The 25,783-nt window shown below is 43.4% G+C and overlaps 2 protein-coding genes across 19 annotated transcripts in view; one reads left to right on the top strand and one right to left on the bottom strand.

The window, feature by feature from the left end:
* The window catches only part of TOGARAM1 (TOG array regulator of axonemal microtubules 1), an 85,368-nt gene extending 82,601 nt beyond the window's left edge, over positions 1–2,767 (bottom strand). For all 12 annotated transcript variants that reach the window (XR_012159626.2, XR_012159627.2, XM_073350262.2 and 9 more), the window contains exon 1: positions 784–2,767. Coding sequence is in view for 10 of the 12 variants with exons in the window: in XM_073350262.2 (XP_073206363.2) it covers positions 784–2,760 (1,977 nt within the window). In the remaining 2 variants the exon portion in view is untranslated. The remainder of the gene's footprint in view (positions 1–783) is intronic.
* On the top strand, positions 2,711–25,568 carry KLHL28 (kelch like family member 28). Of its 7 annotated transcripts, none has more exons than XM_073350283.2 (6): positions 2,711–3,070; positions 9,316–9,421; positions 10,817–11,715; positions 15,722–16,165; positions 19,026–19,234; positions 19,952–25,568. In XM_073350283.2, exons 2-6 carry the CDS (start codon positions 9,380–9,382, stop codon positions 20,113–20,115), a joined length of 1,758 nt encoding a protein of 585 aa, XP_073206384.1. In that variant the 5' UTR covers positions 2,711–3,070; positions 9,316–9,379; the 3' UTR covers positions 20,116–25,568. The 7 variants fall into 7 exon arrangements, with proteins under 7 accessions (XP_073206384.1, XP_073206387.1, XP_073206385.1 ...); XM_073350284.2 differs by lacking the exon at positions 2,711–3,070 and adding an exon at positions 3,300–4,111; XM_073350285.2 differs by lacking the exon at positions 2,711–3,070 and adding an exon at positions 3,300–4,107.
* The last annotated feature ends 215 nt before the right edge of the window (positions 25,569–25,783 follow it).

The following is a 25,783-nucleotide window of genomic DNA, read 5'->3' on the forward strand; positions in this document are numbered from 1 at the left end:
TTCTAACCAGCATTTATTATGAGTTAGCTTTCTAGATAGCAACCCATGCTAAAATCAAAACAACCTGTTTAAGAAGTTTTAGCAGAAAGGCAGACTTTTCATGAACATTCAGCAAATCATGAGAATGGAGGGCTGCCTAGTGCAGAACTAGAGGGGACTTCAGATGACCTTGGATAGGTCACTAATTTATGGATGATAAGCTCACATTCAGGGTTTGTCTGACAAGGAGAAGTGGTCAAATTTAGACTATGATTAGTGGGAGTGTATTAGCTATGTCTGACCTAAAACCTTTTCTACTCAATGCAGGCTCTCATAGGGTCAAATGCAACTCAGGTAACTACTGACATGACCTACACATTTAAATATTCTGTGGTTGAGCCTACTGAGGAAAGCATTGGCTATAAGAGCACTCCAGAGCTCTGTATAAAGAGCCAGAAGCAAAGCAGTTTATTTTGCACTGTAACAGTCATGTTCCCTTTTCAATTTATATGTGAAAAGCTTTTGCACTTAGAAGGAAACCGACCAGTTTCCTCTTGAGGAAAAAAACAATTGGTTTTTAATGACAGGAAATCTGTTTTTTACTATTCCTAACTCTACCATAGACCGTACTTGACTTTGGCAATTCACTTGGCTTCTGCATGTCAGCTTCCTTATCTGACACAGAAGCAATATCACCTAGATCAAAACATTCAACTTCTTTCATTAAATGTTTACAAAGAGCTCTGAGATCGTTGTATGGAAGGGCCTTTAGGAAAAAAGTGTTAAGTGAAGTAGTGTACATACCTGTTCTATGCCCTTTGTAAAGGGTGTCTGGTTTCCTGAACAGCCTCCTCCTGTGCCTCCAGCTCGCTCATTTTCCCAAGGCAGTTTGTTTTTTCCTTTACCTGCACTTAAAACCCTTCTGGGACATATCCCTTGATCAATATAGGGGCTGTGAGAGCCATAGTTTTGGGTAGCATCCCTTGTATGATCCCCACAGTAACTGTGTGCACTCTGAGTCCTGTTGCCTGCCAGCAACCAATCTGTGTCTGCTCCATGGGGCAGATGGACCCCCCTGCCATGGGCAGAGGATGGCATGGGCACAGCATACTCCACAAACCCCTGGTCTGTTAACTTAGGCAAGGTTTTCCTGGCCAGCCTGGCCTGTACAGCGTGCATCACCCCGTCCCCGTTGTCCTGCAATTCAACAGCATCCACAGCCTTAAAGAGGAGACTGGTTTTGCCTGAGCCCATGGAAGAGGCCAACACCGCAAAGGCCTCCAGGGCAGCATGGCGGACCCGCCGCTTACTGTCCACCAGGGCTGGTGCTAACCCAAACGCCAGCTTGGGCAAGTCAAAGTCCTCACTAGGGTATGTGAGCAGGGATCCGATGCAGATGTTCACCACCTCCTCCCTGACCTTGGAGTTCTTGTGCTGAAGATGCTCTGGCTGCAGTAGCAGGCACAATACCTCTTGGGGACCCACAGCCTTCATCAAGCACCAGAAGAGCTGACTGTACTCCTGCCGGATGGCCAGCTTGTTGTCACCCAGCACCTTGGCAGCGGCCGACACAAGGGGTCCCAGGTAGGCCTGAACCCGCTCGCCCAGGCGCAGGGCCAGCAGGTGCAGCACCTCCAAGGTGCCATGTACCACCTTGAAATTGGAGTCGTCCAGAAGGGTGTAGAGGAAGCTGATGAGCCCCAGCAGGCTGGGGGCGGGCGTGGAGGCCAGGCTGGCGGAGGCGGCATCTGTCAGCACCTGCTTGAGCTCCTCCACGGCCTGGGTGCGGTTCTTGTAATCCTCCTGGTCCAGCAGGCGGCCGTGCAGCTCCCGAGGGATCAGCCCGAACTCGAGGTGGGCGCTCAGGGGATCCTGCTCCGCGGGCCGGGCCCCCGCGGTGTCCCCGCCGCCGCACAGGTCCTCGCCGAGCCGGGCCTCCAGCAGCCGGCTGTAGTGGCCGCGCAGGGCGGAGGGCAGGCGGCCCAGGTAGCCGTGGAAGCGCTCGGGCCCCAGCGTCTCGCCCAGCTGCCGGAGGCTGCTGAAGGCGGCGGCCGCCTCCTCGCCCGGGCCGCCCCCGGGCCGGGCCGGCGCGCCCAGCTTGCGGGCCAGGCTGAGGGTGAGGTCGCCCAGGTCCAGGCCGCGGGGCAGCGGCGGCCCGAGCAGCGCGGGCAGCAGCAGGGCGGTGGCGGTGCGCAGCGCCGGCTCGGCGCTCTCCAGCCCGTGCTCCACCAGCGCCCGCAGCGCCTGGGCGCCGGGCCCCGGGCGGGCGAGGCGGCGGCGCAGGCCCCGCAGCGCCTCCCCGCGCAGCGCCGGGCTCTCCCCGCGCAGGCCGCGCACCAGCTCGGCCAGCGGCCGCTCGCCCGGCGCCGGCCCCGGCCCCTCCTCGCCGCCGGCCGCCGACAGGGCCGGGCCGGGCTCGGGGCCGCGGCGGCGGAGCAGCTGCTGCAGCAGGGCGGCCTCCCGCTCCCGCTCCCGCTCGGCCGGCGAGCCCCGGCCCTGGGGCGCGCGCGTGTCCCCGCCGGCCCCGCGCTCACTGGCCTCCATGCTGCCCGCCTGCGGGGGAAGGGCGAGGGCCGCGGCCATGGGGCGGCGGCGGCGTCCCCGGGCAGCGGCTGGAACCGGCCTGAGAGGAAAACATCGCGGTCTCCAGGGGCCGCCTTGCGCCTGCGCGGCCTCAACCAAGCGCGGCCGCAGGTGGAGTGGGCGGAGCGGACGGAACCAACGCGTCGCCCCCCATCCCCAGAGCGCGTGGCAAAATGGCCGCCCGCCAGGGGAGGGCATCACGTGACCGTCCCAAGGCACGTCTCGACGCTGCTTGTTGCCGGAAAGGGCAGCGTAGAGCACTATGGGATTTGTAGGCTCCGGGAGCTCGAGGGTGGGGCGGCGGGCTAGTGTCATGTGACCCACAAGATGGCGGCTGTACCGAAATGGCCGTTGGGAAGGCAAAGCTCCGGAGCCGTGGGTTTGGGTGCCCGGAAGTGACGCAAGGCCGCTGTGTGTTGGTGTCTGACAGGAGGCGACGGGGCCTACTGCTGCCGCCGCCGCCGCGGGCTTCGGTCTCGTCCCGGCCTCTGCCGCCCTCATGACTCAGGTGAGCCGAGCCGAGCCTGCGGCGGAGCGGCCCCCGGCCCCCGGGGCGGGGAGGGAGAGCCCCGTGTGCGGCGAACAGCGCCCCCCGGTGGCCGAGCCGGGCTGCGGCCCCCCCCCCGCCCGCCCGCCGGCCCCGAGCGGCTCCGGGAGACCAGCTCGCCACGCGGGCGCGGGGCCGCTCCCGGAGAGGAGCCAGCCGGTACGCGGCTCCGGCCCGCGGGAGCCCCCCGGCTTCGGGCCGTGCCGCGGCGCCCCTCTCCCGTCCCGGGCGCGCCCCTGTCGCCCCCTCGGGTCAGGGACCGTCCCCCGAGCCTCTGGGCCGCCCCAGCTTCGCAGCGCCTCGTGCCGCTGGGCCTCAGCCTGACGCCGCCGCCCTCGGGGGCGCGCCCGAGCGAGCCGGGGTCCCGGGCAGGCGCTGCCCGCCGAGCGCGCCCCGCGCCGGTCCTCCGGTTTGCAGACCTGCGGAGCGCGGGCGGCCCTGCCTCGGCTCCCAGAAGACACCGAGGTGATGGGTAGTAGGAAGGCAACCTATAAACCAAAGCTAGATCCCGGGTCCCAAACCAAATTCCCTTGCCGTGGGACATTCCAAAATAAATGAAACTTCCTGCAGAATGGAAAGGCTGAAACTTTATTGAGACAAGTCAAAACGGTGCTTCAGTTTGACTTGCTTGAAACGTTTCCAAGGTTCCCCCAGCCCCCCGGAGTTGCGGCGGCCGGCCAGGCTGGGACCCCCAGTTCTGGGGCAAGGCACCTGGCAGACTGCTGGGAGCCAGGGTTGGTGGGAGCCCCTGCTCCCAAGGAGCCAGGAGGGTGAGCTGGCGGAAAATGAGGCAGGATTCCATTGAAAACCTTTTTGTCAAAATTGTCTCGTTCTCATGGAACATTTTGATGAATCGGTGTTTTCTGATGAAACATGTTCCATGGGAAAATTGCCACGTTACCAGTGAGGCTTTTTAGACCAAACCCAGCATTTTGTATTCTACCCAAAAGTAGATGGGGAAGCAATCCGGAGGTGGCAAAACAAGTACACTTCACCAAGTAGGTAGGCCTTCTGTTATAATTGAATTTTCAGAGTTGTCTTTAAGAATAGCCCTAAGTAGAGAATATTCAGTAATCCAGTCTGGAGGGGACAAACGTAGTTCTGTCTTTAGTGTCCTATGATTTGTTCATAGAACCTAGAAATGGAACAGGCCTGTCAGGTCTCAACTAATCCATAGTTTGAGGAGATTACAATACAAATAATATCTCTGTATTGACAGTGGTACCCAAAGGCCACGTGTGTCCTTCTAGCATATTTTCCAAAGCTGTGCCTCTGGAGAGAGTTAAATAAGAGGCTAACCCAGCCTGTTAATTTCTTCAGCAGTAAACTTGTCTGAAATGGTGGCTTATTTGTTGCATATTCCCTTTTCTATATTAGAATCATAGAATCATAGAATATCAGGGTTGGAAGGGACCCCAGAAGGTCATCTAGTCCAACCCCCTGCTCAAAGCAGGACCAATTCCCAGTTAAATCATCCCAGCCAGGGCTTTGTCAAGCCTGACCTTAAAAACCTCTAAGGAAGGAGATTCTACCACCTCCCTAGGTAACGCATTCCAGTGTTTCACCACCCTCTTAGTGAAAAAGTTTTTCCTAATATCCAATCTAAACCTCCCCCACTGCAACTTGAGACCATTACTCCTCGTTCTGTCATCTGCTACCATTGAGAACAGTCTAGAGCCATCCTCTTTGGAACCCCCTTTCAGGTAGTTGAAAGCAGCTATCAAATCCCCCCTCATTCTTCTCTTCTGCAGGCTAAACAATCCCAGCTCCCTCAGCCTCTCCTCATAACTCATGTGTTCCAGTCCCCTAATCATTTTTGTTGCCCTTCGCTGGACTCTCTCCAATTTATCCACATCCTTCTTGAAGTGTGGGGCCCAAAACTGGACACAGTACTCCAGATGAGGCCTCACCAATGTCGAATAGAGGGGAACGATCACGTCCCTCGATCTGCTCGCTATGCCCCTACTTATACATCCCAAAATGCCATTGGCCTTCTTGGCAACAAGGGCACACTGCTGACTCATATCCAGCTTCTCGTCCACTGTCACCCCTAGGTCCTTTTCTGCAGAACTGCTGCCTAGCCATTCGGTCCCTAGTCTGTAGCTGTGCATTGGGTTCTTCCGTCCTAAGTGCAGGACCCTGCACTTATCCTTATTGAACCTCATCAGATTCCTTTTGGCCCAATCTTCCAATTGGTCTAGGTCCTTCTGTAGCCTATCCCTCCCCTCCAGCGTATCTACCACTCCTCCCAGTTTAGTATCATCCGCAAATTTGCTGAGAGTGCAATCCACACCATCCTCCAGATCATTTATGAAGATATTGAATAAAACCGGCCCCAGGACCGACCCCTGGGGCACTCCACTTGATACCGGCTGCCAACTAGACATGGAGCCATTGATCACTACCCGTTGAGCCCGACAATTTAGCCAGCTTTCTACCCACCTTATGGTGCATTCATCCAGCCCATACTTCCTTAACTTGCTGACAAGAATACTATGGGAGACCGTGTCAAAAGCTTTGCTAAAGTCAAGAAACAATACATCCACTGCTTTCCCTTCATCCACAGAACCAGTAATCTCATCATAAAAGGCAATTAGATTAGTCAGGCATGACCTTCCCTTGGTGAATCCATGCTGGCTGTTCCTGATCACTTTCCTCTCATGCAAGTGCTTCAGGATTGATTCTTTGAGGACCTGCTCCATGATTTTTCCAGGGACTGAGGTGAGGCTGACTGGCCTGTAGTTCCCAGGATCTTCCTTCTTCCCTTTTTTAAAGATTGGCACTACATTAGCCTTTTTCCAGTCATCCGGGACTTCCCCGGTTCGCCACGAGTTTTCAAAGATAATGGCCAGTGGCTCTGCAATCACAGCCGCCAATTCCTTCAGCACTCTCGGATGCAACTCGTCCGGCCCCATGGACTTGTGCACGTCCAGCTTTTCTAAATAGTCCCTAACCGCCTCTATCTCCACAGAGGGCTGGCCATCTCTTCCGCATTTTGTGATGCCCAGCGCAGCAGTCTGGGAGCTGACCTTGTTAGTGAAAACAGAGGCAAAAAAAGCATTGAGTACATTAGCTTTTTCCACATCCTCTGTCACTAGGTTGCCTCCCTCATTCAGTAAGGGGCCCACACTTTCCTTGGCTTTCTTCTTGTTGCCAACATACCTGAAGAAACCCTTCTTGTTACTCTTGACATCTCTGGCTAGCTGCAGCTCCAGGTGCGATTTGGCCCTCCTGATAACATTCCTACATGCCTGAGCAATATTTTTATACTCTTCCCTGGTCATATGTCCAACCTTCCACTTCTTGTAAGCTTCTTTTTTATGTTTAAGATCCGCTAGGATTTCACCATTAAGCCAAGTTGGTCGCCTGCCATATTTACTATTCTTTCGACTCATCGGGATGGTTTGTCCCTGTAACCTCAACAGGGATTCCTTGAAATACAGCCAGCTCTCCTGGACTCCTTTCCCCTTCAAGTTAGTCCCCCAGGGGATCCTGGCCATCCGTTCCCTGAGGGAGTCGAAGTCTGCTTTCCTGAAGTCCAGGGTCCGTATCCTGCTGCTTACCTTTGTTCCCTGCGTCAGGATCCTGAACTCAACCAACTCATGGTCACTGCCTCCCAGATTCCCATCCACTTTTGCTTCCCCCACTAATTTTTTTTTCATTGTAATTTGACACACAACTTGTGGTTGCTTAAGAAATTTAAAATTAAACTTGGTGAAGCTCTTGAATGTGCCAGTAGGGAACAAGCCTCTCCTGGACAGGAGAAGGCCTTGATGGTCATGTGCTGTGATTCTAGGGTTTTATGGTACAAATGAGGATTTGGGGGAGGCATTTCAAAGCTCCCTTGGCTCAAGTGCTTATTCCAGGTCCTTACTTCCTATTATTCCCATGTAAAGAAAATTGCATATAGATAATGGGGGTCATTATATAATATTGTTTGTGAAAAGGGGATAATTTATAGGTCAAGCAAATTTAATATAACTTTTCCAAGATAATCATGACATTCCTAACAATAATTCTGTTGGTATTTATTGTACTTCCATTTTAATTTTATGTTATTAGAAGTGACTAGGACTCAACAGTTCATCTAAGTGTTTTATAGGAACACTACCACGCTTTGCTAAGTGCAAATTATTTGAATAGGCACATTTCTCTGACTAGTGAATTTACCTTGTTCTCAAGTAGCGGGGGTAGCTGTGTTAGTCTGTATCCACAAAAATAACAAGGAGTCCGGTGGCACCTTAAAGACTAACAGATTTATTTGGGCATAAGCTTTTGTGGGATGCAAGTGGGTTCTAGCCCACGAAAGCGTATGCCCAGATAAATCTGTTAGTCTTTAAGGTGCCACCGGACTCCTTGTTGTTTTTGTACCCAGGGCTTTGGAGCGGAGCTCGTGGCAAAAGCCCTGTTTGTACCTTGTTCTGACTTCATGGCTAACAAACTAAGTAAAGATGCGCACAGAATCTGCATTGTTGTTTATTTGAAGATCACTGGTTTTGTTATGTGTGGTAAACACAAATGTGAGTAGTCACATTTAATTCTGTGGGACGGCTCGCACGCAAAGTTACGTGCACACATTTTTGCAGGATCTGGGACTTACTCCATATCACACTAATGATTCTGGTTCTCTAGCCATAGTCTTTCAGGATGTTGTTAGCTTCGTGTGTCTGTTGGATTCTGTATACTTGTAGAGTAAAATTAGGAAGTGAGGCAAAGAAATATAATCTCTGTAAACAAATACACTTAACTAAAGGAAGTAAAAAGAAAAGCAGGGGTTTTAGCTGCTAGATTGCATCACTAAGCTTGTGAATACTGCAAATTCAGTGACCAGTTGTCACAATCTTGTTTTCAGAGAATTGTGATGAAGGGTTTTCTTAAAAACTTTATACAATATTATAATAGGAAAGGGGTAAACTTGTGTATTTTCCTGCACAAAATTGTTTTTACTTTGGTTGTAATTCTTCACCTCTTTGCTAGCGACTGCTATGTTCTATATTTAAACATTGTCAGATAATTGTCTCCCTCCAGATTCAGCACTTCATCGGTGCTCTGCTGTGCAAATTAGGTGTCAGGGAGTTATAAAAGTGGTGAAGAGAAACTTGCCAGTGACCACAAGTCCTTACTTTTTAGTACCAGTTTACAAGAAGTAAAATGATAATGCATTGTAGTCAGTTTAAGAAATGAAAAGCTGATTTATTTAAAATTCAGAAATCTGATGGGCACAAGGTTCATATGTATTTTATCTGGGGTCATGAACAAGAGCGGATCTGTCTCTGCCATTGTATTTAAACAAGCTGAACAAGCAAGAGGTGAAAATGTGTAGTATAACAATGGGGACACGTTAATGGAATGCTTGAAAAGTTTACAATTTAAAATGTTTCCTTCTAGTTGATTCATCATCCTTTCTTATGCACAATATATAGGTTTAGAAGTCTGTTCTTTCCTCTGTGCATAACCCCTATGGCTGATGCTGGGAGCAGCTGTGCATGAATAAGTGGATAATGATGGCGAAATCAGAATTTAAAATGATTTGGCCAAATTTTGCCTCACAACCCATTATTTCAGTGGGCTTTCAGACTGCAGGGCTAGGTCTGCACTACAGGTTTCTGCCCGAAGAGCTGTATTGGTCAGGGGTACAAAGATGTGTGATTCCTGACTGACCTAGCTTGTGCAACCAGAAGCCCTTAGCATGCATGCAGCTGTGCCAGGATATGTGCACTTTTACCAGTTTCTTTCATTTCTAGGGGGTGGTTTTATTATACTGGTATAAAGCTTGTATAGTTGCATCCTCACTAGGAGCACTTTGCTGGTAGATAGTGCTTGTATTCCTAGACTGGTAAAGCACATCTGGATGTAGCCTAAAAGGGTAGAATCTGTCAAATCATTATCTGAGAAGGAAATTCCGTTACCTCAGTTTTTAGCAGCCTGACACTTTTTCCCCACCACAAATTTAATAATTCTGGTTGCGATACAAAAGTAAACAAAAGAATTACTTCTGTGGTTTATGAAAAACAACAAGCAGAATTATACTCAAGATAGAGTCTAGGGGTGTTATATTTATTTAATAAATAATAAATGTCACAGTTCAGTGCAACTGCAGCTGTATTTCCCCTTCAACGGTTCAGCCTGGACATCCACTCTCAGGCTTCCAACTCCCCAGCCATTGCCTTTCTCTGTGGAAACGTGTCTCTTTACCTTCTGACCAGGGTTTTGCCAGGCTGAGCGGTTCCCTGCCTACACCGTGTTATCCCCAGCACAGACAGGCTGCTGATGGACACCTGCTTACTTCCTATTCAGAGACGGTTAACACAGGTACATTTGCTACAGTTATAAGGTACCACAAAGCACTTCCTATGCAAGCCTTCTTTATTCTTAAGGTAAAAGGCACTACCAAGAAAACATATGACAAACAATAAAAGAATCTACACACATGCTAATAAGCTTACAGACATCCTAACATGGATTCTGGCAGGAGCAGTCCTCCAACCTCCCACCCAAGGGGGGATGTCTTGTGGTTACAAATTCATTACAACTTCAGCTCAGAAAAAGCACCCAGTCCTTTCAACGCTACGCTAAGGATTGAGGTTCTTTGTAGACCGGGGTCCCATCCATTTGTTGGTTCAGGAAGAAAGCCCATGAGCCAGTTTAAAATTAGGCTAATTATTCAAAACCCGTTTCTTTGGCCTTTGGTCCCAGGAGAATCCAATCTGAACTAATATATGTGAGCCTCTCCAAGGTGGTGGCTTCAAGTGGTTGATAACAGAGGAAGTACATTAGCATCCCCTCTCCCTTCTAGAGAAGGTATGTACAATGCCAAAATAACACACAATTGCATTTTTAATACACAGTACCTCAGAGGTATTAATCCTAATTCAATAAGGTTTAATTTAATTCAGTAAAGTTTATCTTAATTCTATAAGGTTTGTTTAAGATATTGTCAGTCTGTCACAATAAGAAAAATAGTTTTGTAGGCAGAATGGCCCCTTATAATTGTTTGTTAGAAATGATTTTGAAATAAGAGATTCTGGAATAAGCACTCCCGTTCTTTTCTAAAACTACAATAATTTAATTTAGTAATGTTTGAGAACTTTTCAAAGCATGTTCGAAATATTAAATAATGAATCCTCCCAAATGCTCCTGGGAAAGGAGGAGGAAGATATTGAACCTCCTTGCAGAATATTAAATTTTGAAGAGTTCATGGCACCTGCTTTCCTCCAAGGACATGTGTAGTAATTGTTTCCTCTTCACAAGGTTTGCTCAGTACAGTAGGACCTCAGAGCTATGAACTGACCAATCAACCACACACCTCATTTGGAACCAGAAGTGCACAGTCAGGCAGCAGCAGAGACCAAAAAAAAAAAAAGCAAATGTAGTCTAGTATTGTGTTAAACATAAACTACTAAAAAATAAAGAGAGAGCAGCATTTTTCTTCTGCATAGTAAAGTTTCAAAGCTATATTAAGACAATGTTCAGTTGTAAACCATAATGTTTTCTTCAAAGTTATGAACATTTCCAAGTTATGAACAACCTCCATTCTTGAGGTGATCATAACTCTGAGGTTCTACTGTATTCACTAAAGATGAAAAATAAATTTGATTTTTTTTAAATGTTGTCTGTTTAATGATTTAAGAGGCTTAAGTAAAATGGATAATGAAACCCTTTAAAATAAAAGGCTGAGTAACATATTTAAAATTTTGTTCGTCACAGATGGACCAGTCGTCTCCAACCTACATGCTTGCCAACTTAACCCACTTACATTCTGAACAGCTTCTGCAGGGTTTGAACCTCCTTCGCCAACATCACGAGCTGTGTGACATTATCCTTAGAGTTGGCGATGTCAAGATCCATGCACACAAAGTGGTACTTGCTAGCATCAGCCCGTATTTCAAAGCCATGTTCACTGGAAATCTTTCAAAGAAAGAGAACTCCGAGGTAGAGTTCCAGTGCATTGACGAGGCAGCACTGCAGGCTATAGTGGAATATGCATACACAGGGACTGTATTCATCTCGCAGGACACTGTAGAGTCACTTCTTCCAGCTGCAAATCTTCTTCAGATCAAACTTGTACTAAAGGAGTGTTGCACATTTCTTGAAAGCCAGCTAGACCCTGGCAATTGCATTGGGATTTCTCGTTTCGCAGAGACGTATGGCTGCCATGACCTCTACTTGGCTGCGAACAAATACATTTGTCAGAATTTTGAAGATGTTTGTCAGACTGAAGAATTTTTTGAGCTTACACATGCTGAATTAGATGAAATTGTTTCAAATGACTGTTTGAATGTTGTCACAGAAGAGACGGTTTTTTATGCACTGGAGTCTTGGATCAAGTACGATGTGCAAGAGCGACAGAAGTACTTAGCACAGCTGCTACACTGTGTCCGGTTACCACTGCTGAGCGTTAAGTTTCTTACTAGGTTGTATGAGGCAAACCATCTTATTCGTGATGACCATACTTGTAAACATCTGCTGAATGAAGCTCTGAAATACCACTTTATGCCTGAGCATAGACTTTCCCATCAGACTGTGTTGATGACACGACCACGGTGTGCTCCCAAAGTACTTTGTGCTGTAGGAGGAAAAGCTGGACTGTTTGCTTGTTTGGAAAGGTAAGGAGTATTGGTGACACTAAGTGGTGTTAAGAAGCCATGCATTAACATGTCCTCCAGGTCAGGGTTGAGACAGTCTTTGGGTTGTAACTGTTTACTTTGTAATTAAAGGGCTTCAGTCTTGAGGTTGTCAGTGTATCAGCTCCTTTCATGAGCACCCAAATGACTAAAAATCAAATTTAAAAAATGTCAGAGAAACAGGGTTGAGCATACTGTGCTCTTTATTTTTATATATGATCTTCCTTGATACATGTTCTTTATTTGTGCTGAGAACTTTTCTGCAATGTAAAATATTGCAAAGCCTTAGTAGATCATTTGGGGTGCTTGTATTTAAATATGAAATTTGTTAACCGTACAGTTATTTTCACTCTGTTTTTGCCTTGGTACCCTTTCATGTTTTTACTGTGTATACGATTTTTGTTACTCTCCCCAATCACCATTCTAGACTGCCAAATAGTAAAAAATGTAGCTTAGGTATCATAGATGTGTGCCCCACAAAACCTTATTGATAAAACAGACCTCGTAGTTAACCAGGATGTATCATTGGGACTGCTAACTCTCTTATTTTTCAAATGATGTTTGAGATGGTATAACTTTTTAAATTACATTTTTAGTGCTTTGAATCCTTGATTGTAAGTAGTATGGCTACACCTTTAGTTAAAGTTGCTTTATACTTATAATCCTCTGTTTTCAGTTGCTTAAAACCACTTCATCTGAAATTTTCCAAACTTCGTGTGCATTAGCAAAAACAGTTCTGTTTTTTCTAAGAATGAGATGGTGTGGGGGGGAGGGAAATTAGGTTTGCTAAATTCAGATAAATGGTTGGATAATCTAAGAGCTGTAGTCCCTCAAATGTTTGGAATAAGAACTTGAAATTTGGCAGTGGGATGATGTGGGGGCCAGAAATGTGCCTTTTGCTGTCCCCATGAAAATCCAACAAGATTTAGGATCAATGTTAGCCTCTGAAGTATAGCTTATTAGAAGCATGTTGCTACAATATAACGTTCTATCTGCACTGAACATGCTCCAAAGCACAGAGCTAGAATTGGATGAGAGTGAATGCTTGGAAGAGGGAGGAGAAGATGATGCAGCACTAATAGTAACAGCTGCTGTCACCCCCATGGCCTAGGAGAAGCCAGATGTGATAAGGCTCACTTGTAAATGATTGATTATGTACACTACACAGTCTTTCTTTTGAACAAGGGCTCATATCCTTACCTGAGGAGGGAGACAAATGTAATTTCTCACCACTTTAGAGACAGGGTAATTGAGAGCTTGCACTGGTCCTTTGTTATGAATAGACCCCAGTGGTCATATTCTGTATACATCTCTGAGTTGTGTCAGGTGCCGAAAGCAAACTGTATTTAAAAAAAAAAAGAGAGAGAGAGAAACATGACTTCTTTTGGGGTGTTTTCCAGTTCTGGTATTGTTCGGGGTTGCTTATAACAGTGGTTCTCAAAGCCGGTCCACTGCTTCTTCAGGGAAAGCCCCTGGCGGGCCGGATCGGTTTGTTTACCTACTGCGTCCGCAGGTTCGGCCGATCGCGGCTCCCACTGGCCGCGGTTTGCTGCTCCAGGCCAATGGGGGCTGCAGGAAGCAGCGCGGGCCAAGGGACGTGCCAGGGGCTTTCCCTGAAGAAGCAGCGGACTGGCTTTGAGAACCACTGGCTTATAACATTTTCAGACAAATGTAATGTGGTGTTTTGTTTTGTGGTTCATAGTGTATCTTTAACACTAAACATTAAGCCTTATTATACTGTTGACTGATAGAGTATTCATGTCACAGTTTCTTGGTAACTGCACCTGTATTCCCCCTCCATGGTCCCTTGAGGATACCCACATATGGTTTCCAGCTCCCAACTGTCACCTGTCTTTAGTGGAGATCCATGTCACTGTCATTCCTGACTGGGGTTTTAAGGCTGCACAGCTCCCTGCCCACGCTGTGATATCCCAGCAAGCCAGTCTGCCCAAAGGCTGGTCTGTGCTTTGCTTTCTTTCCCAGGGCTATGAACAGTGTGTTGTCAGTTACTGCACAGCTCACTCTGTGCAAAACATGTGTATTCTTAAGGTAAAAGCATTACAGAGAAAACATAAAAACAATCAGAATTCTGATATGCGTGCTAAAATATTACCAGAGGTTACTCTTCAGTCTTCTGGGATCTCTAGTAGGCCAAAGTCTTTCCAGCCCTTCCTCAAGGATTGGGGCCCTTGGTCAGGAGGTCCTGTCCATTTTCTGGATCAGAGAGAAGGTCCTGTAGCTCAGTTCCAGGTCATCCTTTTATACCAAAAGCCCCTTCTTTGTCTTGTCTTTGGAAAACTCAGTTTCAACCAGCATATGCAAACCTCTCTAGAATTGTTTAGTCTTAGTGACTGGCCTTAATCACCCCCCCACACACACACACACTGTTTTTATTTCCTGTATGAGCTCTGGTAACCCTCCCCCATGGAGTAGAATGCAATCATACATAAATCATTTATAAATTTAATACAATGGCACTTAAAGTTACTGGATGGGGTTGTAATATCTGTCACAATTCAGACCATCTCTTAGAGTAGAAAGGCTCGGTTAGTATCCTGTTAAATAACTTGAAACCAAACTCCTACAATTACATGACTTAAAGAAAAGTTTAGCATGTCATTTTAAGTTTTTAATTTTTGAGGTAATTATTTTTTCTTGATATATAATCTGTAAATCTACATATGATTTACTGTAGATACAACTGTATTTCTTAACTTTCCCAAATTTGATCTGAAAACATAGCTTTCCTGAAGTGATTGATTGAAAACCACTATTGGCACAGAAGACAGTCAGGGGTGGGAAATTGTCAGTTCCTCAGATTTAAGGATCAGAGGTATTTTAATTGAGACTTTGTGGCTTTCTATTAAATCAAATAGTGTACTTTTCTGATATTTCTCTCTGGAGCTGTTCTTCTGCAAACTCCCACAGTGAAGTACTGACTGTAAGACTATCCCTTCCCAATATTTTTGTCGGAAATCCATTGCTTTCAGCTGTCCTCAAGCCTTTAGCAAATGAGTGGAATAAGGAGCTTTTCCTCTTCCCTACTGTAATTGACTAAACTGAAGTCCCTGAGTTTAAACAATCCATCTGGACATAAAGAGCTATTTGTTTCTCTATTTATTTGTTTTAACTTTTCTAATAAATTCAAGGTGAAAGGTAGCTGGGGGAAGAGCAAATGCAGATATCTGCTCCACAAGCAGCTAGTTGAAAATGGGCCACACCACTCTGCAACATGGAATGCTTTCTCCTGCAGGACAGCAGAGTTGTAATATTTGCTGTTGTATCTTTATCAGCATCTGCCTTGAACCCTTCGGAGAAGACTGAGGTTGCTGGACTCTGTAACTGTCAAAGAAATAAAGGTCTAGGAAAAATCCAGCTGTGATCACTGAAGTCTCATTTGGGGTCTGAAGCTGTCCCAGAGACTGTTGAAGCTGGATTTCCCATGGCAACTTTAACACCAATTGCCAGCAGATTTCTGGTCTTGGTGACCATACAGTGATTCGGGGGGGAGGGATAGCTCAGCGGTTTGAGCATTGGCCTGCTAAACCCAGGGTTGTGAGTTCAATTCTTGAGGGGGCCATTTGGGATCTGGGGCAAACATTGGGGATTGGTCCTGCTCTGGGCAGGGGGTTGGACTGGATGACCTCCTGAGGTCCCTTCCAACCCTGATATTCTATGATTCTATGATAATATATTTCATGGTGACTTTTGGGAATTTTTTCTTCCTACCTGTGTATATATACAGAGGAAGAGTTACCTCACCAAATAACTCCCTCATACACATTAATCAATGAGTGCGAAATACTCCGTATTCTTGGATCTGGATCACTTAAGGCCTGATCCAACTCCCATTAAAGCCACTGGAAGGTACACAGGTACAGAACATACATTTCAGTCTTTAACAAATAAATACTACTTGGTGGGACTTAGCAAAGCTTTAAAGAGTAAAGTCTGTTCACCTAATCCAATTTCTCTATTTCCTCTCCAGTGTTGAGATGTATTTTCCCCAGAAAGACTCCTGGATAGGTCTGGCGCCTCTTAGCATTCCCCGCTATGAATTTGGAATATGTGTCCTGGACCAGAAAATATATGTTGTAGGAGGGATTGCAACCCACATGTGTCAAGGCATCAATTACCGAAAACATGAAAGTTCAGTGGAATGCTGGGATCCTGATACAAATACCTGGACATCTCTTGAAAGAATGAATGAGAGCCGAAGTACTCTTGGCGTCGTGGTTCTAGCAGGAGAACTGTATGCCTTAGGTGGCTATGATGGGCAGTCTTATTTACAGTCAGTGGAGAAATACATTCCAAAGGTTAAGGAATGGCAACCAGTGGCCCCAATGAGTAAAACAAGAAGTTGTTTTGCTGCGGCTGTCTTGGATGGGATGATATACGCCATCGGCGGCTACGGTCCTGCCCATATGGACAGGTACGTACTCGTGAGGTCTGCCGGATGAAAACAGTGTGAACTTGGAAAACCAGTGATAATATTTACCTTGTGATCAGCAGCCATCTGTAAGTTTCTAAGCAAGATCAGTGGTAATCCACGGTGGGCCTCATTAGTTATTGTTCTGTTGCATCAACATGAGAATTCATTTGAGGAATCTTTTTTCAGTATACAACTGAAGTGTTCTAGCTAAGAGCTCAGCTCTTCTTTTATACAAATCTTAAGAGAAAAATATGCTTAAAGTTCTGATGCTAACAATATGAAAATGTAAGTCTATATAAAGGCTTGTACTTAAGTATCTTGCTGAACTGGAGCCTTAGACTAGTTTAACAATAAAGTTCCAGTAAAAGGGGATGAGCACAAAACCACACATAGTCACAGGCCCTAGTCCTGCATTCAGATCCCCATGGATGGAATCTTGTACCCATAAGGAGTTCCATTGAAGTCGTCAGTGCTCCATTCAGTTTCCAGCTTCTCACCACATGGATCTTGGTCCATGATCCCTTCTGTCCATGAATCCCCGTATATATTCCCTTATTTCCTGGGCCATCGGAAGAACAGGATTGCCTGCATTGCCCTCACCATGCTCATAACACTTGTAGTTCAGTGTTAACACGCTAACTATAATCAAATTTCGTGCTTCAGCCAGTCACCTGCAGGGTCAGGAAGATTTTTTTTTTCCTGATGCACAATTGACCAGATGTGTGTTGGTTTGTTTTGCCTTCCTCTGAAGTATCAGATTGGTCAACTGGAGGCCGGACAGCAGATTGGGTGGATCAGTCCTCTGATATGATAGAGAGAATCTTCTTTCTAGATGCCTGGCGTGTCTTACTCATATGCTCAGGCTCTAACTGATCACCAGATTTGGGCTCAAGAATAAATTTTACCCCAGGTCATGTTGCCAGGGACCTTGGGGGTTTTTTACCTTCATCAACAGCATGGAGCAGGGATCACCTGCTGCTGGGCATCTCCTGTCAAATCAGTTCCCAACCATTGCAACAGTATTGTTGACACCTCAGTGTCCCCTGTTCCCTGCCTGTGGCACATGACAGTTTAATCTCCTTTTGACTAACATCATTGGGCTCAATTTAGGGGTGTCTGGTTGAAATTTAATGGTTTGTGTTATGCAGGAGGTCAAGACTCTGTGATCTAATGGTCCCTTTTGGTCTTAAATTTTTTGAAATCTGTGATCTGGCTGCAGGATTAGGGCCATACGATGCAGCTTACACAAACTTTCCTTCATTAACAATGGCAGCAGAACAGCTGGGCATTTCTCTTCAAAATGCAAGCTAGCAAAAGAAGACTCACTTAAAACAGCAGGATAATCAGCAAAAAGATGGAGAATCTGGCCATTTGTGAACTACCAATATTTAAAATTATTGAATGTTATATATATAAATAGACTAGTTGGGCATTGCTGACCTGGCATTTGGTTCTACTGCTGTTGACGTTCTTGGCACTGAATTAAATGGCGAAAGGATCAGACCCCTAGTTTGTGACAAAGGAGGTGCTGTTCAGCTGATGAACAAATGAGACATGCATAAGTTTCTTAGAGGTGAGTTCTGTTAAACGTTGTTGGGCGGCGGAGGAGGAGACTACTACATTCATTGGTGGAGTAATGTGAAGTATACTTATTTAAGTATTAAACCAATGTAAATTTTAAGGAAAAAACACTAGGAACAGACCTCAATATTGAACGGTTATGATAGTCTTACTCTTCTCTTATATTCGTAGCTTGAACAGCTCTTCCTTTGTCACAAAGGAATTGTTAGTATCACTCACAGTTGTGGTGTTACTGAAATTGTGACAGATATTTCTAGATTCCCTTTTTTAAAGCTTTTTATTGAGTGGCTTTGTTTTTCGCTATTTATGGACCCTGTTTATGACATGGTCATCAGGCTCATACAAGCCCTGGAAGATCAAGTAAGCTGGCTGATGTTTAAATAAGCTCCTTGCCTTCAGTGCACTACTACTCCTGGTTCCCTGTTCCTCTCTCTTTCCTTCCCCCCCATGCCACGGGCGCGGCACATCTGGTACGGGATGGCTGCATTCTTATGTCTGTAGTAACTACTGTCTTCTGTACAGCTCCAGTGCTGGAGAGGTATGTTTCGTGGGGCTGCATGTTACTTTCAAATTTACCCTGAAGTGAGGACATGTCCCATCCTCCGTTACTGTTCAGTTCCAACCCCTGTGTTGCCATTCTTGACGAATACTCCTTTCCCATTTCCATCCCCACCCCCACCCCCTTCCAGTCTCAGATGGTGTTGTGGCAAGATGGGGAAATCTTGAGCCTGGTAGACTTTTCGGTTAAATTCCATTGCAGAGTTGTGAAATGTTCAGATTACCTGGTGGTGGTTACTTGAATTATAGTTGCACTTGTCCTTCATAAGAACCCTCAGCCCCGCACTCTGTCTTGTTTCATGTCAAAATGTATCCTGTGGTTATGACCGTAATCTGATAACCTCAGAGTACAGGCAGAACTATATTGTTTGGCCATGAGGGAATATTTTTAAATTGTTTTTGGCAATATTGTGGGCTGAATCTTCAGTTATGCCAATTCTTTGCTGGAGGATCCTAAGAGGGGCTGATCCTTCTGTTGTTGAGTATGTTGGCTTCAGAGCTTCTTTGTGCCAGCCTTGGTGAAAAGAAGCTATAATGCAGAATTTTTCCATTACCCTAAACATTTTTTCTTGTTGCCTTATATAATGGAGCAAACTTTTTAGTAGACAGAAGCAAGCTAGGAATCCCTGATGAATGCAGATAAGTCTCTTGTGGTATAAAACTCGGTGCAAACAAATATCATTAAACCCAAGACTTACAAGTTGTTTATTTGTATCTGCAGCATGGAACGTTATGATCCAAGTAAAGACTCCTGGGAGACAGTAGCTTCAATGGCAGACAAAAGGATAAACTTTGGTGTTGCTGTCATGCTGGGGTTCATTTTTGTAGTGGGCGGACACAATGGGGTGTCTCACTTGTCAAGCATTGAGAGATATGACCCACATCAAAATCAGTGGACGGTGTGTAGACCTATGAAGGAACCCAGAACAGGTAGGAATGTGTAAAATGCTGAGAATGTCGAGGTTTTCCTGGTGTCCTGAGAGACAAAATTGCCATTTGACTTTATAGAAGAATGCAGGACCTGGCCTTCAGAGTGTTGTCTCTTTTCCCTGCGTAGACTAAAGATCGCTGAAATAATGTAATGTCGTGTGAAAGAATGACTGACTAAATATTGGATTTAACTTTTGTTTGAATACATTACAAGAGCATTTATTTTCCTGATATAATTATAATAAAAGGCCCAATTCTACTACTTTTACTCACATTGAGTAGTACCTTATTCACAAGTAGACCGTTTGAAGTCAGTGTGGACTATCTGGGGACTCAGATACTTTTCAACCAAGGGAAGGCAGAATCTTGACCAAGATATATAAAAACAATAACTACTACTGATATGTAGAAAATGTCATTTTTTAATATCTTTATGAACGAGGCTAAAAATGGGAATAGAACTATCCTAAGCAGCTGGTTGTGGACAGGCATTTCAGTTTCAGCAGTGCATATCCCTTCCTCCTGGTCTGACTGGGAAAAGAGGGTCAGGTGTTGAGGGAGGGTGCAGGGTGATTCAGGAAAGGAGACACAGATCTGAAGGGGCAAAGATTTTTCACCCACATGCAGCCTTTTTTAAAAACACCATTTTAGATGGTTAAAAATAAAAATATTATTTAGCAAAAATTAATTAATTTTGCATCTTTTTCCCTTTAATAGGAGTTGGTGCAGCTGTAATTGATAACTACCTTTATGTAGTTGGAGGTCACTCAGGGTCATCCTATCTGAACACCGTACAGAAATATGACCCTATCTCAGATACTTGGCTGGACTCTGCTGGTATGATGTACTGTCGATGCAATTTTGGTTTGACTGCACTTTGATGAAAAGTGTGAACTCATGGACCTAATGTGAAGATGGAACTTTTTCCGCTTGAAAAGATGCCCAATTCATTGAGACCATAAGCTGCATTTTCTGGAGTTGGAGGAGTGGGGTGAATATTTGATTGACAGAGTTGGATTTTTTTTTCTTTTCAAAAATTGGCCTTGGTTATTGTTAATTACACAAAACAAAACAAATGGAAACTTGTTGCCAATCTAGGGTATGGACTGCATCCTGTGACTGGCATGAAGTGGTTATCTTAACATTAGGATACCTGGGATAGGGTTAGAAAACCTAGTGTATCCTTTCACTTTTTAGAGCTTTTACCTCTTCCTACTATGAAACATGCAGTTTACTGTGCGAGGGATGAGAGGCCTTTGAGTGTGTCGTATGACTGGGCTGTTCGTTAATAGTTGTCTGGCTGTGTCTTCATTTTGAGAAAATGCCAGTGCTTCATGATCTTTTTTATGAATAGTAACTAAAGGGCTGCCTTGTTTCTGAATCTCAAGGTTTGTAAATAATAAATGCCATAGTATGTTGCCTGTACACTCCTTCGTTACCTGCTTAATGTGTTTTGGGCTGGGGATAATTATCATGGGTGACTATTTAAATTAATACATTTGCAAGGTAAGTTTAATGCCTTTTATTATAATTTTGAACCTATTAAAACAAATTGCAATCAACTGACTTGTTTTAACCTTCCCCTATATTTTTGTTGTGGACGGACTAATGCCAGATGAAATTACTTACCTGGTCTGCAATGTGCTTGTAATCATAATACAAAGACCATTTTAAATGGTTAATTCATCAACAATGTCTTGGTTTTCTTAAGTAGCACAGCAGAGTTCACAGCGTAGGTGTAAATATTTAGAAAGATGTGTCCATCCCATCCTTGGTCCTAGCAGACTTGTGTTCATATTTCCTTGTAACTTTTATTTTTTTAAGAATGTGTGACTGCTTTTACAGAGTGTTCAGGTATCAAAATGGTGCTAAATGTAGGATTTACCACAAGGCTGTTACCAATTTAGTGCAGTATGCATAAAGCATGATTTGTTTTGATTGTTCTCTAGTGTATTTGTTTCTCTCTATCTGCTTTATTAATTTGTGCCTATGAAAAATGTCAGTAATAACACAACATACTCTATTTTTTTCAATTGATCTAGTTTAATATTCCTATTTTCACAAAGTTTCTAAATATGGACTGGATGAAGAGTGAATCTCTGCCTCTTTAGACAAGTTTTGCCTTTAAAAATATCACATTGAATAAAAAGCACTGGGCATGGTTATTTATACTATGCACATATCTTTGTAACTGAACCCTGAAGGTTGTTTCTTCTGATAAACCAGAATCTGAAGAAGTCTACTTCAGTGATGGCCCTACAGTTAGTTAAGCTTTGGGTGGATAAATAAAAAATTGAGGTGGTTATGTGATGACCATTTATTTAAAATAAATAACTGAATAAATATTATTTTGGGTTGCAAGAGTATGTTTTACAAAATGTTTCTTTCTGTTTTAAACAAGGAATCACGTTTATCTTGCATTCTGTTCTAATATTTGTACTTATACTTGCCAATTCTGGTACTTGATACATTTTTCTGCTTCTGGGATTATTTCCATCCACCCCCGCCCCCCCTTCCCAATTTTAACATAATAATCCAATGTATGTTTCCCCTCGCTCTTAAAATCCACATACTATTATTCTTGAAAGTGCAATAATGTTAGACAAAGTTGTTTAAAAAGCCATTTATAAGTACATAAAATAAGGTGTCCTGGATGTACTTAAATTTATTTTTCTGTAAAACTAATTGCAATCAGGCAAACTGCAGTTTTCCTTGTTCTTCCATAAGCTAGCATTCGGATTTAAACAATGAGAGAACTGTCTTTTAACCATAAAAAATCATGTTTTACCAATGTTTGCACAAATTATGAAATCCTGCAAATAGTCTTCATGCTTTACTAACTTGGTAGAATTCAGCAGGATTTGTAAGCAAATACAATGGACAAATTTAGCATTTTATATGCTGCTTATTTGAATGACCTATTGCTTATTCTAGTTACATAGCAATAATGCATAATTGAATGATTCCAGTTGATCTGTTGATAGAAGACAGGTAGCTCTATTGTTGTACATGGAGAGTTTGTGCGGAGAAAAGCAATTTTAGGAACAAGTCACAACCAAAATCATGTTAGTCTGCTGTCTAGGCTGCCTTTTCATTTTGTTCAAGTAAATACCCAAGCTGAATGTTTACATATGCTGTTTTGCTTTCCAGTTACAAGTTCATAGCGATGCCATTCATTTTTGTGAATTAAGGAGTATCTTATCCCCCATCTAAACAAGGAGATAAAAATGGTCAAGAACCTAGTTTGCAAAACAGTGTTTGTTTGAGTTTATGCCTTGAAGTGGCTACAAGTTTTTTCTGTAATTCAGTATGTACTGAATTTTTTAGGAGTTTGATTAATTACAAGAGTACTCCATGAATGCAGCTTTTTAAAATACAGACTTAAGTCTCATTTGATTCATTAGTAAACAAAGTTCATGCGTAGAAAGTGGCACACGATACAGACATAAGTGGTCTGGCATCAATAAAAAGATAACAGTGCATACCTAACAGGTATGGTGATGGTTTGTCAATATTTAGCTAGCGCCTTTCGTTTAGTGATCTCAAAGCATTTTGCAAGTGCAATGTACATTTATTCCCTTTATTTAGGCTATAGTGAAATTAATTTATGTTAAATAGACTTACCACTTTACATGACGCTGAGGTTAATGCAGCCTATTGCTAAATTTAGAGTACTACTAACCTAAGTAACGTTTCAGTATGCAGGTTTGATGTTAAGAATGGAGGAAGTAATAGTTAATGAAAAATCCTGCTGTTTCTAGATGCAGATCTGTTTAGATTGGATATTCATAGAAGTGGATCAATGTAAGATGCAGAATACTCACATATGCTGTACGTCTATCAAGTTTAGAGATCACATAAACTAATAAATATGGCATATTCATTTTCTGTTTTGGGCGCTGCTTGTGCTGTTCACCGAAGTGCTCCATTTTAGGGAGATCTGATGCAACAATCAGTTTAGCAGTTAAAAGAAATAAACCTATTATAGCCTGTACCATCTTTCATGCAATCCAAAAGTTAAGACCTTCAAATAAGATGTCATACAACTTTAAATTATCATCCAGTTCTATTTCTTAATCACTCAAAATTATTTTTTTTAGAAGCACTTTGAAATAGGTGTGAGTTTATATATGCATAAGTCATTGGATTTTCACTCACATGTTTAGAGGAAACTTAATAAAATGCCATATGCAAGTTTCCTGACAGTCATTGCTATTAGAAATGCTTTGATTTTGGAATATCCTGTTTGAATCTCTGAGGGGACAAATGTGTCCAATATACATCTCTGATGTTCCAAATAGCTAACTGTTTTACGGAGGTAGTTAAGTGTTGCTTTTGTGAATTTGTCATCTGTAAGTCCTCATTTATTTATATGAAACAATGCAAAAATTTCCAAGTTTGCCTTAAATTCCTGATGTTTAATTAAAACTCAAAGAACTGGATGATAATTCCTATATTTTGCCTTATGTCCTGTGCTGTACTTTAAACCCAAGGAGAATTTTAACTTTTAGCAGGATTTGGAACCATTGTAGAGTGAGTACTGTATTGTACTCTGACTTGTGAGGAGTGATTTGGTTGTGAGTTTCAGATGAGAAATGTAATTCTGTGTGTGTACAGTGTTTTTATGTGTACACCTTTTTTAGCAGCAGGATTTTGTTTTCATTATTGTTTACATAAGTGGCATTTGAGTTCAAGAAAAAACTGCTGAATAACTTGCAATTTTGTTCTTAATAGTGTTCTCAATGTGTGTTTGCTGTTGTGATAATGCTCTGTAACAATTTGTTGTAACAGTATTTCATTTAATGTGAAATGTTTACTAAATAAATCTGAGGGAAAAAGGATTTTATTTTTACATTTTGGCTGGATGGTGGATGGTGAATGCAAATGCACGCTGGCTTTAATCCTACTTTTAAATAAGACATCCATGTGATTTGGTCCCTTAAGGGGGTTTGAGGCTTAATTTAGGTCTGAGGTCCCAGTTCCCAGTCATGGATTAAGCTGAGAGAGAGAATAATTTTCAGAAATCTGCTTCCTGACCTTTGTCTGCTGGGCTACTTTTTGAGTCCTTTCTCAAAAGCCACTTCAGAGGGGGCTTTTATACTATAGTCTTAAAACTGTAACCCCTCCTGACACATATGCATCACTCACTCAAATGACACTCTGATCTCTGTGTGTGTACATATGCACATAAAAGACAATATTTGATATGTCGTGTGAATAACCAGACATGCACACAAGGCAGCAGAGTTAAAAAGTTGTGCATTGTTCTTTGTATGTGTAAACCTTACAGTTAACATGCTCAGTTGACATTTTTAAAATATGAAAGTTTTTTTAATCAGAGAGAAAAATTCTACAGTCTCTGCTTGTCTTGTCCCATTGTAATGCCCTGTCCCACACACTTCACAAGGTGCGTAGGAGTAAGCCCCACTCCTGTTCTGTGCAGCAAGCACACACCCACCTGTGAATGTGTCAACAAGTACAGGAGAGGGGTTTTCCCTCCTATGCTCCATAGCAAGGCTGCAGACGTGAAGACTCCTACCTGAAACCTAATTTCAGGAAGAACTTTACGTATCCTGATAAAGCTTTCTGTGATGCAAAGTTCATGCTCTGACAGGGTGGATAAAAATCAATGATTTTTTTTTTAAAAAATTGATTTTTTATTTCAATCTGATTTTTTTGATAAAATGCTTTTTTTGAGGAAAAAACCTATCTAAAATTAGTTTTAATTAAGATACATTATCGCTCAAAGATATCTCATGGAATAGGGATTATAAATTCTAATTCTATAATATGAGACAATATATTCATGTAATGGTTAAAGTTTTGTAAATGAGTTCCAATGTTTCAAGGATTAGGGACCCAATTTTATGGGGTTCCAGGGGCTTCTGTATGGACTATTTTGGTTAATCTTTCTATCTATGCAATGGGACTCAGTGCTCAGTCTAGAAGATACCATCAGAGATGCTTAGTTCTGCAGTTCTCAAACTGTGGATTTGTGTCTCCAGAGATAACTTGCTTGTTAACAGCAAAAATGTTTTTAAATAAATAATATATAGAGGTGAGAAATAAGACTTCAACCCTATCGTCCCTCTGCAAATTTGTGTACTTGAAGATGATGAAAGGAACATATCTGAACATGCAGGATTTTCAGGTTGGTAAACTTTTTTATTTCATACTTCTTTCTTACGGACTGCCTGTCTTCTGGACTATTCTTGAATTCTCATGTTTGAGCAAAAAATATAGTTGTTACTCTATAGTACTGTCATTTTAGATGCAGTTGTGATAAAAAAATAAACAGCCAAAATAGGCAGAGCTTCCTTTTACAATTTCACCTTTAAAGTAAAAAGAAAAGGAGGACTTGTGGCACCTTAGAGACTAACCAATTTATTTGAGCATAAGCTTTCATGAGCTACAGCGAGCTGTAGCTCACAAAAACTTATGCTCAGATAAATGGCTTAGTCTCTATGGTGCCACAAGTCCTCCTTTTTGCGGATACAGACTAACACAGCTGCTCCTCTGAAACCTTTAAAGTAGTACTGTGTGTCAGTG

Source organism: Lepidochelys kempii, chromosome 6 (genome assembly GCF_965140285.1).
Source record: "Lepidochelys kempii isolate rLepKem1 chromosome 6, rLepKem1.hap1, whole genome shotgun sequence".
NCBI lineage: Eukaryota > Metazoa > Chordata > Testudines > Cheloniidae > Lepidochelys > Lepidochelys kempii.

Coding starts and splice junctions, on each gene's coding strand:
- KLHL28 (XM_073350283.2), top strand. CDS start 9,380: ATGGACACCTGCTTACTTCCTATTCAGAGACGGTTAACACAG. Junction 9,422..10,816: donor TTCAGAGACGGTTAACACAG/GTACATTTGCTA, acceptor TGTTCGTCACAG/ATGGACCAGTCGTCTCCAAC. Junction 19,235..19,951: donor TATGAAGGAACCCAGAACAG/GTAGGAATGTGT, acceptor TCCCTTTAATAG/GAGTTGGTGCAGCTGTAATT.